This window comes from Varanus komodoensis, unplaced genomic scaffold (assembly GCF_004798865.1).
Source record: "Varanus komodoensis strain SLA01 unplaced genomic scaffold, ASM479886v1 scaffold2, whole genome shotgun sequence".
Taxonomy (NCBI): Eukaryota; Metazoa; Chordata; class Lepidosauria; order Squamata; family Varanidae; genus Varanus; species Varanus komodoensis.
In genome coordinates, this window is record NW_025335568.1 from 11,076,506 (window position 1) to 11,093,635 (window position 17,130).

Here is a 17,130-nt window from a genome sequence, read left to right on the forward strand (position 1 = left end):
GAGCAGATGGTTAAGGCAGAACACTCCAACGGAATGAGCCACATCAAAAGAGATCTGGTCTGACACTCCACGAGAAACATTCTATGACCTGGCTTACACAGCACCTCTTAGGAGCAGCTTGGAAGTGGGAAGGTCCCAGAGAAACACACATTGTCTCGTGGATCCCTCCATTTCTGGCTATACTCCATGGACATCAGTTATGTTTGACCAGAAACATACCTGACATCCCAGACACTCTGCTAAAAGAGGGTTCTCTTAAAAATCTCACAAGTCACTAAACTGTGGGTCTTGTACAATTTCAAATGGATAATTGGTCTTGAGAACCAGTAAGAAAAAAGCACAGCTAACCACTAAAAAGCTGGAACCCTAGGCATGAGAAGGAGCTATTTATCCGCCACCAATTACTTGAAATAATGGCTTGCTACATTGCCACCACTCCAAAAGGAAGTAATTGGGCAGCGTCCCCTCTGGCATGCTTGCTCATGAACGCTGAGTCAGGATTCTGTGGAGTCCTGACGTAGTGTTTGGTGTGAAACCAGTAACCATGGTGTATTTTGGCCTACATCTTGAGTATATCAGTGTCCACATGCAAGTAATAGATGAACCGAGATGGGAAAGCTTAGCTGACCAATATCTTGCAACAAGTTTCTTGACTCTCCCTGCCTCTGTAGCAGGGACAGGGAGCCTGTAGTCCTTCAGAAGGTGTTCAATCAGCTCTCATCAGCCCGCCAGGATATCAGTAACCAGGCATGATGCAAGCCATTGTCTGTTGCATTCCTTTTAACTGGGGATATATGATCTGCCCTGCTTTTCCCACTCCTGCCTAATCATCTTTCTTTGATATGCAGCCCCACCATTCAGTATGCGACAGATGCCTTCACTGTCAAAGAAATGAAGAACACCATTTTCTGTAAGCTGTCCCAAGACATTTGTAGTGGACAGGTTAGAAAAGCTTTTTAATAAACACGCACACCATGCAAATTGCTCTTGGAAGAAACATTCAAGATAAGTATTTAACAGTGCAAGTTAGGAACAATTAGTTCCTGAAACTGACATGGTGCCAGTGAACAGAAACAGCTTCCCAATTCTGTATGTGTGCCAAACCACATCTACAATGTGAAATACTCATGATCCACTTTTATTTGTCTTTTTATTAGTACATTCAAAAACACACTCACTTGTAATCCTATAATCACTTACCTGGGTAAGTTCCACTGAATGCAGTGGGACTTTTTAGTAGTCACCTGTAAGATTGCAACTCTGAAGTAAGTCCCAGTGAGTCCAGTGGGACTTACTTCCAGGTAAGTGTGTGTTCAATGGCAACTCTAGCTTCTATTTTATATAACAAATTTCTTTTCAAACTTCAGGGTAAAAATGTTTCCTGGATGGCTTATAACACAAATATGACAGTGACACAATCCAAGCTGGATTGTACTGAATTTTTACAAGCACTGTGTGGGCAGAAGGGAGGAAGGAAATCTGTGTTCCTCCATCAAAACATTGTTATAAACCATTTTTTCTCAAATCTAAGTATGTGAGGTAGGACAAAGTTTAAAAAATGGTTTTGGGAGTCAACACTGTTGGTTTTAAGGAGATGAGCATTGCCTGTCCATATGGAGTTTTAAATATCACATGCACTCACTCACTCACTCACTCAGAGGTGACCCTGTCATTGGTAATCTTTGTGCACAGGAATAATAATCTAGCAGATTTATTTTATTTGTTTTTCCATAGCATTACGTTTATATCAAGTACATGAAGTACTAGTTCCACTCTACTTGATGCTCCTCTGGTGTTGCATCCAGATCTGGGGATCATAGTTTAAGAAAGATACAGACAAACTGGCAAAGAAAGGTTCAAAGGAAGGCAACCAAGGTGATCAGTGGACTGGAAAAAGCCCTGTGCAGAGAGACTGGAAGAACTGTGCATGTTGAAAAGAGAAGATTGAGGGGAGATTTGATACAACTCTTCAAGTACTTGAAAACATGTCACACAGAGGAGGTCCAGGATCTCTTCTTGATCATCCGAAAGTTACAGAAAACTAGACTCCGACTGAACAGCAGGGAAAAAAATCCTACCTTTTAAACAATGCAACAATGGAAAGCATTCGAGGTGCAGCTGGACAGCCAACTGCTAGGAGTGCTTTAAGCTGGAGTCCAGCATTGAGCTGGGGTTTGACATGATGACCTTATAGACCCCTTTCAACTCTAGTAATCTATGATTCTATATCCCACCATTTTTTCCTGTTCCAAGGAATTCAAGGTAGCTTCCTCTCTATTTCATTCTCACAGCCTTAACCTACATCCTTGGAAGTAGGTTAAGCTGAAGATCAGTGTGTGGCCCAAAGTAATCCAGTGAGCTTCATGGCTAACTGGGGACTAAAACCCAGAGCTCCAAAGTCCCAGTCCAACATCTAACCGTGACGCACATTGGAGCATGATATTGTTAACAGATCTCAAGTGTTCAGGGCTTTGCTTTTCCAAATCGCTAAGGGCTGCCCCACCGCTATCAGATCTGCCATGCCAAGTTTGATAGCTACTCAAAGTCCTGTTGGGCCAAAAAGGCTGGCGTATTGTTGCCATGCAACCTGCTGGTCCTCTTGGGAGATCCAGGTTCTGGTCCACACTCAGCCATGAAGGTCACTGGTGACTCTGGGCCAGCCTCAGCCCAACTTACCTCACCAGCTTGTTGTCTTGATAAAATGAAGAGAAGGATTGTGTAAGGTGTGTAGGGTTCCTTACAAAAGGAAAAAATAGTGTGAGGATGATATTACCACATTGGGAACTAGGTGCCGAACCCTAACAATTGATTTTCAGCTTGTGCGTTGAGCCCCAGCCTTAGTTTAGTTGCCTGGTGCCACCCCCACACTTTTAATTTTAAACAATTTACCAGAATTACCATGTGTAGAGAGTTCCAGGATGAAAAGGAGTACCTTTTGCAGCCATGCAGCCAGTAAACACCACCTCATGAGATTTCCACTTCTACACAACTGATAAAGTGGCAAAGGTCCTTTGATGTGGTCATCCGAGAAAGGGAGTGGGGGAGGCGAAAGATGGATAGTCATGAGAAGAAATTTACTTTTAGTTCCATGCTGTAGTTGGGATGAAAGGTGGGCCTTGAGTCTGGTGAAGTGGAAGCCTACCGCCCTAACTGATGCTCAGTCCTGCCAGCTCCCAGCACCTGACAGGATGCAGCAGGATTCAGTGTCAACCAGAATGACACCGAGTGACAGGCCAAATACTTACGAGGAATCTAATGAAAGCCAGTATAATGCCCTGCAGCTTTCCTCAGCCAGGTGCCCTCCACATGTCTGGGACTTATAATTCCCAGCATTCATGACTACTGTCAGTGCTGAAAGTTCATTTAATTCACACACATTTATTCAAAACATTTTTATCCTTCTCTTCACCAAAAGGGCTCCCAGAGCAGCTTACGAAGATATGAACTAGGACAATTCCTGCCAAAGGTCTGTGTTCAATTGTGCACAGCCAAAACCTGAGATTCAAGCCAGTTTTAACCCAGCTCCATATGCAGGGCCATCTTTAATTTTGCCAGGCTGCCTTAACATTGATTCAGAATGACTGCCATCTAGTGATTTTTGTTTGAAGGCAATCTGCTGCTTTTGTGGCACAAAAATGTTGTGCGAGTGTTAACACTGGCTGAGAGGTGGCATCTTGGAAGTTGCCCTCGATCAAGATGAGGAATGCAGCCCACTTGGGAAAGGGGTCTTTGCTCTTTCAGTTGCCCATCACAAAGCCTCCTTGTAAAATAGTACAATGTCCCAAAATGCCATCTCTTAAGTTTAAGGGTGGACTGGGCTTGCTGTTCTTTTTCCACCTGGCAATGGGCATCCAAAGCCATGCAAAGCCATCTTTAAAGCAGGCACAAAGAATGGGTGCCCTCCCAGAGGTGGCTGGTCTGCAATTTTATTTATAGCGTTTTTACCCCACAAGAGCAAAACCAGGCCCCTGCTGCTGTGGAGTCCTTTCTGCCTAAACATGTGCAAGGTTCATGCTGTAGCATTGCTTTCTCAAGAAGATGTCAACTGTTTGATGTTGGACCACTGATGATGCTGGTTAGGGCTGATGGTAGTTCAACAACATCTAGCAGGACATGCATTCTTCTAAGGAACAATTTCCTTTAGAAGAGTTAGAATTTGTAGAGAATACGTATGCAAATAATTCAAGAAAATAAGGATATGTCTGGCTGCATCGGCCAAAGCAGACCCTCTGGATGGGTGCTCCCAAAAAGCTGTAGCCTTGTGGATTTATCTTCATAATCTTGTTATCCAAGAAATACTGTCTCTGAATTTGAAGTTTCTGTTGCTTCTACAGAAGATCATAGACTTTGAGAGATATAACTTCTTGGTTATCTTAAATTTGGATATTCCTAACGTGGAGGACCTAGGGCACAATGTTATGCAAGTTCAGACAGGAAAAAGGCCTCAGTTCCCAGCTGAGACAAAATGGCTAAAGAAAACAGTGTAAGCAAGAATCAGTGTACGCTCAGCAACCCAGTAACTTCAGAGTATGGTCTACTGCTTGAGCTAGGCCTCTGCTTTTGGCACCAAAGACAACCAATTTCAAGTTCCCCTTTCCTCCCTCCCCAGTGTAACATTTATAATCTATTTCCATTTTAAGGAAATTCTTTGTATTCCAAGAGAGGCTTCTGCCAAAACAAACCTGAAAGTTTCCAAGTGGCCACTCCCGCAGGGAATTCAACATACACTTGGTTTCTTATTAATGCGTGCCTCAGAAAGTCATGGCTAAGAGCACAATCCTGCCTCCTCCCAATCTTGTGGAAGGGTGCCACAGAATTATTTGCAGTCCCACCTTGCAGAGGTGGAAAAGATGAGTGGCAAAGAAGGGAGCAACAGATAGAGGTGGGACTGATGGTTTACACAGTATCGAGAGCGTGCCACAGCCTCACCTACTCCTGAGCTCTTCTTCACCTGGGGGGAAGGGAATGGCTATCTAGATGATTGTAAGGTGTGAGCCACAGCAGTGAAAATCACTGCCATTACATCTCTCCCCATGCATTGGAACAGAAAAACTTAAAAATATTTTCCAAGTATAGGTACACATGTATAAATCATTGCGATATTGTTAACAAATAAATACAATTCGCCACAGTGAGGAAGAGCTGTGGTGTATGTGCTGATGGCCAATGCCATGTCTTGATCTTTCAGCCTTGAACTGAGCGGTTCTCCAAAGAGAGGGCTGCCTCCATGGACACGTGGCCACTCCACTTGAGGAAAAAGTGCCTCACCAACAGGAACCACGTAAACTGGGTGCTACCACCAGCTGTCCGTAACCCATATTGTGCTGCACCCATGGACTGGGTGGGAATGCAAAGGGGCTGCTATGTATTACGGCATCTGGAAGCGCCCGGGTGAGCTCCTCCAGAAGACATGATAAGCAGAATAGCAGAGGATCTCTTTCTGCCTTGCATTGCGTGGCTCTGAGCCAACAGAAAGGCAAGGCAGGAAAAGGTAGACAAGCAGGAAGCATGGCTCCAAGGGAAAACAACTTAAGCCAGACAACCGAGAAAGCTGTCCGCTAAGATAAACAGGACAGCTTATAAAATCAGCCCTTTCAGGGCAAGACTTCTGTGTGCACCAATCCTCAGGAAGGGGATATACTGAGCTTACCCTCTCCCATAGTCTCCGTATTCACAGGGCTCTTCAGGGAAACACCGACCATCTTCACAGGCAAGTCTTTGCTTCCATTTACCTGACTGAGACCCCTTCAGTCTAGTGGTTCTTGCTAAAGGCAACGACTTACACCTCCCTTTCCCTGCTCCTGCCTCCTCTGACTCCCAGGGGCAAGCCTTGTCCATTCCCATGGATGAAGAAGTGGCTTCCCCAGCCTCACTGCACCTGGAGCGTGTCCACTGCTGGGAGGTTAAGCCTAGGTTTGGTGCACCTGCGATCCTTTGGCCTCGATCTGCTGCAGAGTTTGAGGCTCCTTGTCAGAGAAGCCTAGAACAGGTGGCAGCAAAGGGGAGCCTCTTCTTCCATCTTAGCGTGCAGCATTTTCTTCTCTCTTTTGCCCACTTCCTCAGCTCCTTTGCTCCTGCTACTTCCCAGAGTGTAACAGTCTCCTCTTGATAAGGGCCTGCTGCCGCCGCTGAGGCTTTCCTCTCCCTGCACTGGGCCAGCCGGCCCTGACTGACTCCACCCAGGCAGGCCTCCATGTCACCCTCATCCTCCGACCTCCCTGCGTGGGTGCTTCCAGCCAGTTTGGGGTTGACTTGACCCAGCGAGTCCTAGCAGCCTGTTGTATTCCACTGAACTGCCTCGACACAAGCCCGGCTTCATAATGTCACTTGTAAACGACTGGTTCCCAGACATGAAACACAGTCAATTTTCCTCGATAACCAAGTCTGCAGTCTGCTTTATTGCAAGTTCTTCCTGAGAGCTGCTTTGAGAGATTACAGTCGTGAGAATTGTAACTCATATTCCTCCTCTTTAACGATAAGGCCATTAAAGAGCATGGCACGGCATCTGTGACGCACTTCGGCCTACAAAACAACTCAATCCTTCCCCAATGTTCTCTTGCTGCAAGCGAGTTTCATTACTGTAAACCACCAGACTGTGCAGATATTTTTAATCACAGCCAACTTTAGAACCTCTATTCATTGCACACATAAAACTCCCACAGGAATCAAGAGACACTTTCCAACCTAGAAGGAATGTGTGTGTGTGAAAAGATCCAGTTAAATTCCACTTAATCATAGAATAGTAGAGTCGAAAGGGGCCATGAAGGCCATTGAGTCCAACCCCCTGCTGTTGCAGGACACCACTTTACACCATCTACTGAGATGGCTGTAAGGTTTCACCTTGAATGTCTCTTGTGTGGGAGAGCCCACCACCTCTCTAGGCAGCTGGTTCCACTGTCATATTGCTCTGACAATGAGGAAATGATCTGACAATGATACATACCCTCAATCTGGGTTGTCACAACTTGAATTGATTATTTCATGTCCTACACTCTGGCATCAGCAGGAAGAGATCTGGACCTTCCTTTTTGTGACAGCCTTTGAGGTTCTGATAGGGTGATACCATGTCCCTCCTCTGCCTGCTCTTCTCAAGGCCGAACATGCCCAGTTCTCTCCGTCTCTCCAAGCATTCCAAGCAATTCACCACACATTATCCCATTGCCTCAACCTCATGTTTTCAACTCTGCCTTCACCTCAGCTTGATCCACCAGGGTTAGAAAAACGAGGTGTCCTGGCATGATTTTTATGCTTGGAATGTCATTAGAATGGGCAGAAACAATGAGCAATGCAGAAAGTGCTACTCATAGAAGAAATTTTCAAAATCTCATTATTTTCAATTGAACTTTTGCTTATTTTAGGGTTGGGGTGTGCAGCACGGTACGGTTAGGTGTACAAAAACGAGGTGTCCTGGCATGATTTTCATGCTTGGAATGTGTTTAGAATGGGCAGAAAAGATGAGCTGTGCAGCAAAACTCCTCAGGGAAGGCTTCTTCAAAATTGCATTGTTTTCAATGGAACTTTTGCCCTACATTAGGGTTAGGGCTGTGCATGAAGGTAGGGTTAGGGTTAGAAAAACAAGGTGTCCTGGCATGATTCTGATAGCTGGAATGTGTTTAGAATGGGCAGAAATGATGAGTAGTGCTGGAAAAACCTACTCAATGGAAATTTGCCCTGTATTAGGGTTAGGGTTAGAAAAATGAGGTGTCCTGGCATGCTTTTGATGCTTGGAATGTATTTAGAATGGACAGAAACAATGACCAGTGCAGAAAAAGCTACTCAAAGGTTTTTTTTTTGAAAAACTAGTATGTGCTAGTGTCATAGCCTGTCTATGACTAAATGTGAACAGACATGTTTATTGTTCCTGCCCCCCCGCCCCCCCCCCATGCTTTGAAGTTGGAACTCAATGTGTGCAAAGGCCTCTTAATAGGAGATCAGCAGTCGCGAAAGGACAAGGGGAGGAAGGCCACTTGAGTTCCCCATCAGAGGGGGCAGCAGAAGCGGTGCTGATCGTTCATATCTTGCTTTGGTGGCATGAGAAGCCTGGGCCACGTGGGAGAAACCAACACACAGGAGTGCCTGCCTAGTCCAACCTGCCCCTTTGAAACTTGGGCAATATATGGGGAGCTGTAGTAGAGCAGGGCTGGTGTTAAGGGTAGGTGTGGCTGGCCACTTGCCCACGGCCCACAGCCCAGAAGAGGCCCCCTGGCAAAACCCCCTGGATTTGTTCCTCCACTTCCTTACTGCAAAGCTGTGTGTTCGTCCAGCTATTGCTCTGGCCCAGTGAGACAATGATGGCAATGAGAAGGAGCAGCAGATGCCATTGCTGAATTTTTCACTGCCAGTTCTCTGATACAAGCAAGTAAGAGGCAGGATTTACGAGGAAGAGCATGAACAGCAGCTGGTGACCATGGCAGTGTGAAAGTAGACCCGTGGAGGGAGGGGGCCCATGGAGGTTGCCTTGTCTGATGGCCCTCAAGAACCCGAAGTCTGCGCTTCTCATGCTACCCCAGTGGCGGCCAAAGGAATGGCATTGCCAGTGGCATATCAGGAGGAAGAAGCCAAATACATGCAAGGTGTGGCTAGCGTATTGGACTGGGGTTGGGTTCAAAATCTTGCTCATCAACGAAGCTAACTACAATATCATCAGCCCTCAGAGTCATTATTGCTCATCCCACCATGGCTCACAGAGTTGTGAGGATAAAAGTTAGAACCACAGAGAAAGGAAGGATCGAAAAATAAAAATAAAAAATAAACTGGATCAAGACCTGACCATAACGATTTATGGTTTCGGGGTTTGTTTTAAATCATGTCAATTTCAAAGTCCAAAAGCATCCACCCCCCGCTTTTTTTTTTAAATAGAACTAGAATTCTCAGCGTTTACCAAAAATTGAATTAAAACCGGGAACTGGATCCAGATGTAGAAACAGAATAGTCCCACTGAAATCAGTGAGACTTCAATTAGTCATAGCTACATGAATTTAGTAGGTTTCAATGAACCTCCTCTTAATATGATTAAATCTGGATAAAACCCTTAACATGGCCTTAATGGACTGGGGTGTTGGAAAGTAAAATTATAACCCTAAATTTTTCTTTGCTTGTTTAATGAACTGCCCTTGGTCAAATAAAGTCAGGTGAAAAGCAAGCCCTGTAGTAAATGTTTATTATAAACCACGCAAGCATTTTACATTCCATTTATAACATATTAACACTGATAAATACCAGCAGGATGAAGAACAGAAAGATATATATTTTTAAAATACAGTCATCATTTAACAAACCAATAAAAAGACTTCAACAAACCAAACTAAGTCTTTTTAATTTTTAAAATTCAACATCCATCTCAAGGAACCTGGCCTTGATTCTCATTTACACTACAAGTAAGTCTTCATACAAATGCAAGACAAAGTCAACAGGACCTTAACATGGTTATAAAACAGGGGTGTTGAACCTCTTGCAGCCTGAGGACCAAATTCCATTTCAGAGATGCTTTTACATTCCAATAATGGGCAGGGCTGCATCCAGAGGATCCAAAGAGGTGGGTCCAAAATTGCCCACGTATTTTAGCTTCAAGTTCTTACTACTGGTAATTAAGCTTCAACAGAGGCATTTCAGCCTTTTGGAATGGAGGAAAAATGCACAAATGTTAGGAAACCACCCAAGGTGGGTGCTTGGGGAAAAGAGGATGAGCACAAGGAAAGGGGACATGGCCTTCTCAGGAACCCAGAGGGATCAAACTGAGATACAGGAGGGCTGGACTTGGGACCCCAGGCCTGAGTTTCTGCACCCCTGTTATAAAAGCACAGTACATTCCACTGACACCAGACAAACGCTGACTCAGATTAATTTTGTTATTGATAGGCTGTCCTTACACAGAAAAACCAGTATTGCTCCTGTTGTAATGGCAAGGGACAAGGGAAGGGAGGGCTGGAAAAGATTATACTGCATTCAGTAACTGCACATTTAAACTGGTCTCTGCCTGATGAGATACCCACGAGTGTAGCAACCGCCAGTATTGCTTGCTGTTACGTTGAGGAGTTCCTCTTTCCCCTGTCGTTCGGGTGGAGGACTCAGTGTAAATGACACAATTTTACCCACACACTCACTTCTGTTGATAACATACAGTGTATAGGAAGGTGGATTGCTTCTTTCATGGGTACCTGAATCAGGTTTGAAATAAGCAACATAGAGATCAAGTCCTGATTCATGTCTTCGGATTTTGATGCCTTTAGAATTTTGGCACAAAATTGAATTCAGGCAACATAAGTTATACTCAAGGGTTGAGTAGGAGTTGTTGTTGGACCAGGGTTTACAGTTGAAGTGTGGGTTATTGTGTTGTCTAAACTCAGATAACTTATCATGGGGAAAAACCAACAGTTCACAGCCTATCAACAAACCATGGCTTATTTGTGGTTAACTAGCATGTCTTGTAAGTGCAGCTGGATTCAGACAACACAGTGACTCATGTCTCAACAATCCTCAGTCATCCCATACTGAACTCCCGAGTGTGAGTTATCATGTTGTCTGAACCCAGCCCTTTTCCACATCAATTTCTAGTGTGGCTCTTGGTTCTGAGCAGGTTGTTCTGAGTTTGGTGATCTTTGGCAGTCATCTTGAATTCTGCACATCTGGCCCTATGCTATCTTGTACATTCAATGGATTTAGTTGTGCATAGACAACATGGCCAGTGTGAAGCCATAGGAAAATTCAAGATGGTTATGTGTAGTGTAGCTACTGACTTCTATCTTGAATTCCTCTGCACTTGACAAAACCAGACTGCTGCATCAAGACACTCAGCAGCTGGGGAAAACTGTTTATGTTTGTGTTGCGACCATTGCCTGATGTGTCAGCAGCCTTCTACACCTAAGTGCCTGCAGTCGAGTTGGGCTATAGCTCCTATCATCGATGATCATGAGCCATGCTGTCTCGGCCTGATGGGAGCTGTAGTCCAAAGGGAAGGCTGTATTATCAGGTTGGAGAAGGCTGTGTTAAAGCATCGTCTGGCTTATTCTTGTACCTAAACAAAGACTACTTTCTGTAAAATGCAACCCGTAGCCACCATAATAAGTTCTCTGAGGCACTGTCTTTTGTCACAGCCTGGAGCATGTATGAAAGTCAGTGGTCTAACACGAACAATAATAGAATCAGGCTTGGAAGAGACTTTGAGGGTTGTCACAAACTCCTGCAAAGTGGAAAGAGTCACAAAATCTAAATAGATCTTGATAGATCCCTTGGAAATTCTATAGTTTTCTATTTGAAATGCACTTTGAAGGTGTAAAAATGTTTACAAGAACTGAGCAGAGCTGTCAAGGACAGGAGATTTTGGAGGGCTCTCATTCATAGAGTCATCAGAGACAGCCTGAAGGCACATAACAACAACAAGACGCGTTCTGGAATGTCAGAATTTCATAATTTGTGTTGCTTTGTTTTCAAAATGTCTGAACTAAGTGTCAAGTTGTGGAAGTAAAACTTATTTAGTGTGTACTCAAACTGTTGTAACCGGATTTTAGATCCAACCCTGTAACCTCTCCCACAAGTTAAACATGATTATTTTTGAAATTCATACATGCAAGTTTCCAGTTCCGTGAAAGGAAATACTGGAGGCTTATGGAGGTTTTTTGTGATGTATGATTTCCTTACATATTGATTGATTAAATGCCAGTTGGGATTAAATTAAAGTCAGCATTAAATTAGCCTTCAACATGGTGCCACTCCCATTAAATCCCATTAAAGAACACTTGGGAGCCAGTCCTATGAATACCTATTGAATATTCTGTTTGATACTGGACTTATGAATAAAAAAGATATGCTTCCCTTTTTGATTTGGCTTTCTTAGACATTCTGATATAACCATAAGAGTTGAAATGAATAATGGGGTATGGGAATCCTGCTCAGATCTGTTGCAATCTACCCTTAAAATTTTTAAAGAAATTATGAGGTCTGCTGGAGCTCAGTTCCATTTCAACTCCATTATCCCTCAGCCACTAACACAGAACATAAAGGGCTTTAGGTCCCTTTAACCTAACATGCACTTTACAAGCCATCAAGTAGATCCCAAAGCTACATAAATCGTCTTTTAAAACATAATTTGCTTGGAAACCAATGGACACTGCATGCAGCTGAAGCACTGTAGTTTAAAACCAGCTCTTAGGTCCCAAAAGTTAAAAGTCAGGGTGGTGGGTAAAATTGAGATAGCTAATAAATACAACATCATTAAAAATGTGCATGCCTTGGTTGCTTTGACTAGTTAGAATATAAATTAGGTATCCAAGCATTTAAAATGAAGCTTTATTTGGTTTAAGACATCATTCAGCTGTACACATTTACAAATGACAATGCATATGTGGCAATAAAATTAATGGTCTAAACATACCCAGTTTATTTTTGGCCCACAAAGCATATAGATGTTAATACAAGTACCAGCTCTTCCATAAATAAATTGCATATTCAACAACAGAACAAAGCAAAATGGAAAACAGAGAGTAAAATACAAAATAAAATCAGAGGAGCATTCATCTTGCAACAAAGGGCAATCTCTCACCCTCCCTCCTTCCCTACCTCTCAACAAGGACAGTTTTCCATTCATGTATAGAATGGAGTAAAAATTGCTTTGTGTATCGGATGCTTGCCACTGTGGTCCCATGACGGGTCTGCACACACTTGAGAAACCCCATATAAGGGGTGGAGGCAGGAAACCGGAGGAGAGTCAATGCGACAAGTGTGGCCAAGAGGGAAGGCAAGACACCAGCAGCAACTGGGGAGACAAGCAGTCCAGTCTTCTTCTCCCACCCAACTTCTCCCGCCCATTATCCTGAAGCACAGGACGGGGGAATCCTCTCTCTCTACTGGAGTAAGTGCCATTTCAACAGAACCTAGAACCTGGAGCAAACCAGAGACTGCAGCGTCCATTGCACCATTGGGCAAGTAAAGGCTTGCTTGCTGGCAAATGCATGTAGGTGCTCAAACCTGTGGCATCGATCCAGGCACTGCCCCGTGAGGCATGCTCCCTTCCATAGCTCCTCTCCGACCCCCACTGCCAGCACACCTGAGGTGCATGTCTGACCCTTTTACATAAAACCTCTTTTAAGATTCTTTCCTTTACACTGAGCAGCAAACAGTGGGATGCACTACAAACACCACTGCAGATCTCCAGGCACTGGGAATGCATATGGTGGCAGCCAGGAGAAGGCAATCACCTGAGGCAGTTGAAATTCGGGACAGCAATACTCTGAACTGTAGCCTGCTGGACCAGGTTAAAATCAGTACCAGCTTTAACATCTCATTCCTTTCATGATGCTATTTATTTTATTGTTACATTTATATTCTGCCTTTTTCCCTCTTGCAAGAAACCCAGCATGGAATGTGTGACCTTCCTTCTCTCCATTTTATCTTCCCTGCAACCCTGTAAGGTTGAGAGCCAGTGAGTGGCCCATTTTCACCTCGTGGGCATCGAGCCGAGTGGGGACTAGAGCCCAGATCTCCCGAGTCCCAGGAGACCACACTGGCTCACTGATGGCCTGTTAGATTTCTCTGCCTGAACTTCTGTACATACTACACATGAGTACATGTCACGGTCCTACTACAGCAATCTGTGTGTGCCCCTCTACGATCAGGCTTGTTCATTTGCTTCACTGGGGGGCCCCAGCTTCACATCCAATTCCCATTTCTGTAAGCGAAGCTACCCCTTGACTGCAATGCGTGGGAAAGTCCTTCTCAATGGATGAGCGCCACGTGGGTGTTGATGCCTCCTAGCCTCCAAGAAACCACTAGACCAGAGTGTAGGAAAAATATTCGACTGAGCTGCTTAACAATGAAAAAAATGCTTGCTTGGACGATGCTTTAAAGAAAAGCCCGTTCTTTCGTTCTGTCAAAATTTATACATGCTACCATATTAGTGTATCCATGGAGCATAGTCATGAAACTCAGTCAAGTCAAAAGATCTACCACGTTTAACTCTAACATTAAATAATATGCAACCTTCCAAAACACTGTACTTAAGACAGCTAAGAATTTAGGCTATATCCATCCATGATTTAATTCCACTTAAGCAGTGCTTTTCAAAATGTGAACTGTGGAACATTCAGGTTCCTTGGGGACTTATCAATGCAAAGATCAAAGTTCTACCCTCGAAGACTGTGTGTCCATCACGATGGATTTTCCTCTGCAATGTGCAGCTATAACAGAGAGTTGGGTGTATTCAAGGGTATCTTCTCAATTGACAAAGAATGATAGTGACATTCAGAATGACCTGGCCAGCAATCTGCAGGAACTGAAACTATACTTTAGAACAGGAGTGGGCAGAAGATAGACTAGCTTCTTCTAGCAGGCCTCTGGAAGATCTGCTGAGCATGAGCAAGGATTTCTAACTCCCAGTTGTTTAACAATAGCAACAAAGAAAAGGCTGCAGTCCTTCATACACTGATTTGCCTGACCTATGGGCGAGTTGTATACCTGTGAGCCTCTATATCACCCAGCTATTTTATGGGACTTTTATGCTTAAGAGTATTTGAACAAAATCTTATTGCTTTAAAACCACAAGCAAGAACACATGTTCTGCTGTAGTTAGCCTTTTGCTAATCCCTTCTCTGTCTTCTTCACCTGAAAAATGAATGTTCATTGGTTGCCTTTAACCAGGTCTTTGTGTAGCTCTGCTGGCCAATTTTAGAGTTTTGTGTTAGATCCCACAATATGTAGTAACTCAGATGTGGATCTGCACTTCTATACGTTCATGAGTAGGCAATTGACTCCACCCCACTATTTTGGTGTAGGTTGGTGCATCACAGGATTCTAGTAAAAAGCAAAGTACGTCTTGCAAGCATGAAGACTTCCTAGCTTGACATTACAACATGCCCCAGAATTCTCTGCAACATGTAAAGGTGAATTAATGTCAAAAGAGTTGCCTGCCAACAGAAAATTTGAAAACCACTGCACTAGAGAAAATGGAATTAATCCAGGAATTAATTTGGCCTATGTTCAATGAAAATTACTACTCCCATTCTAAGGGGGGGAAAGGGTAAGAAGCCCCCCTCCCCATGAAGAAACAGACAAACAACACATACAACCCCATCAGTGTTCAGAGACTCCCTTGATATCTCAATAGCTGCCGTCTCCAGTCTTCTCTTTGCGAGCTTGGATCATCTCCCTTGGAACCTGCTTCCTTTCTGTGACCAGACCTAACCAAAACATGAAGTCAATGAACCATGTGGTGGGGTTGAATTTCAAGCCGAGCTCACTAGCTGAATAATCAAAAGGAAAAGTGTGGTGGAAATTGTGGAACCCTTCACCTAGAAAGCAGAACCCAGAAGGAACAAAAAGTTAGCAGATAGAGAAGGAGAGTACCAGTCAGTGGGGAAAAACAAAGTAAGAGAGGATTTTGACCTCCCAGGCTAGAAAACAGCTTATTATTAAAACATCCATGATTTCCATTCATCTGTAAGTTGTATTATAATGGCCACTCAGAGAGCATGATGCTAACAGGTGGCTTTCAATCAAATCCAATGTAAATAAATTAATAAAGTAGAAAATTATAAATTATCTCTGGCTTCATCAAGACTGGAGAGGAGCTTTAATTTTAAAAATTACACTATGTGGCAATGTGTAAGTCATTTACATAGAAACAGAGCGAGTCAGAAGGGGCCTTCCAGGCCATCTAGTCTGACCTCTGGCACCAGCCGGTTCCACTCACGACATGCCCACCAAGTGCACGTCCAGCCTATCCTTGAACATTTAATATGGAACCTCAGCTTTTCTTTTTACCATGAAGCTTTATCTGGTTGTACTTGGGTTATATCCAGTGTTCGAACAGACCCATTGAAATGAGTGGAATTTAAACTAGACTAACACTGAATTAACCACTTGTCACCATGGCTGCAATGCTAAATGATCACTAGGAAGCAAGCCCTATAGAACAGAGTGGACAGTGCTTCTGAATAAACAGTATAAGACCATGCCATGCATTTTTATTCCTATGGTTTGTTTTTAGGGCTGACAAACAATTAAAGAAGCGTCATTTTAATTGTTAATATTATTCGCTTATTTTATCTGTCCAGGGCGACTTATTTTATATTGTTATCTCTTGTATTTTAATTTATGTTGTGAGCCGCCCCGAGGCTTCGGTGAATGGGGAGGCATAGAAATGTTTTAATAAATAATAAATAAAATAAATATTTGGTTAATCATAAGAAATGTATTTCATGAATCAAAACTGCAGACATTAAGAGAGGAATACTTTAGTCATTCTGAATGTGGAAAAGTATACTTTGTTTTTTGATAATGCAGGTACATGCCAGAGCACACACCTGTTGGAGGATGGTCCTAATAGAAGAGGAGACAGGATGACTCTCTAAGGTAATATACAAATATGTTACCCAGTTTGGGATGGGGGGATAGCTTTACCAGTTGATCAAAATTCAATCAATCAAAGGTACAACCCTATGGAAATATAGACAGAAGAGTTCTGCCACTCCCAAAAAGCCTTGGGAAGGTGTCTCAGGGCCACTGGATCTTCATTGTGCATCTCCTGCCTCTAGAGTAGACCGGCCTTGGGGAGGGAGTTCCAAGCTTTTAAGTCTCCTCAGTGAGGCTATGGAAAAGTCCACAACTGGTACTGCTCTGTTATCAGGGAGCACAAAACAGAAGTGACGTTCTAAGAAAGGCTGTGACCTACCATATCCAAAGTCTTCCCATGTCTCAGACATGTCAGCCCTGATTCTCATGGGAAGGAAGTGAGCCAGCAAGATTCCTCTGCCTCCGCTCCTGCTTTTCCCCACCCAGAGGATTTTTCTGCCTCCTTTGTAGTCTTGATGCTTTTACAGCCACCCCTAAAAACAGTCCCCTTCTCTTGTTTCATCTAAGAGCCAAGGGTCGGCAAGCAGCACGCCTGTTCTCTTTAGTTTCATCTTTCAAGGACTGATCTTAGGAATATTAATGTGGGTCCCATTCTTGACATCTGCACTTCTTTCTCATAGCTGGGAATAACTGCAAACTTTATCTGTTGCTGTTTCTGTGAGGATAATGGGGAAAGGAAGATAATGGTACAGCCTGAGGCTTCAGGGAATGCCAGCTTAACTGAGGAAAAGCTATTTTTTATCAGCGTCTGCCAAGAAGGCTGAACTGAAATCAAGCAGAGAGTAC

At 43.6% G+C, this 17,130-nt stretch overlaps 1 protein-coding gene across 1 annotated transcript in view; it reads right to left on the bottom strand.

Annotated features, from left to right (window-relative positions):
- Nucleotides 1-14,743: 14,743 nt before the first annotated feature.
- SCD5 (stearoyl-CoA desaturase 5) overlaps nucleotides 14,744-17,130 on the bottom strand; it is a 55,811-nt gene continuing 53,424 nt past the window's right edge. The window contains exon 5 of the mRNA XM_044429063.1: nucleotides 14,744-15,281. Within this exon, the coding sequence (XP_044284998.1) occupies nucleotides 15,091-15,281 (191 nt within the window). The 3' untranslated portion in view covers nucleotides 14,744-15,090. The remainder of the gene's footprint in view (nucleotides 15,282-17,130) is intronic.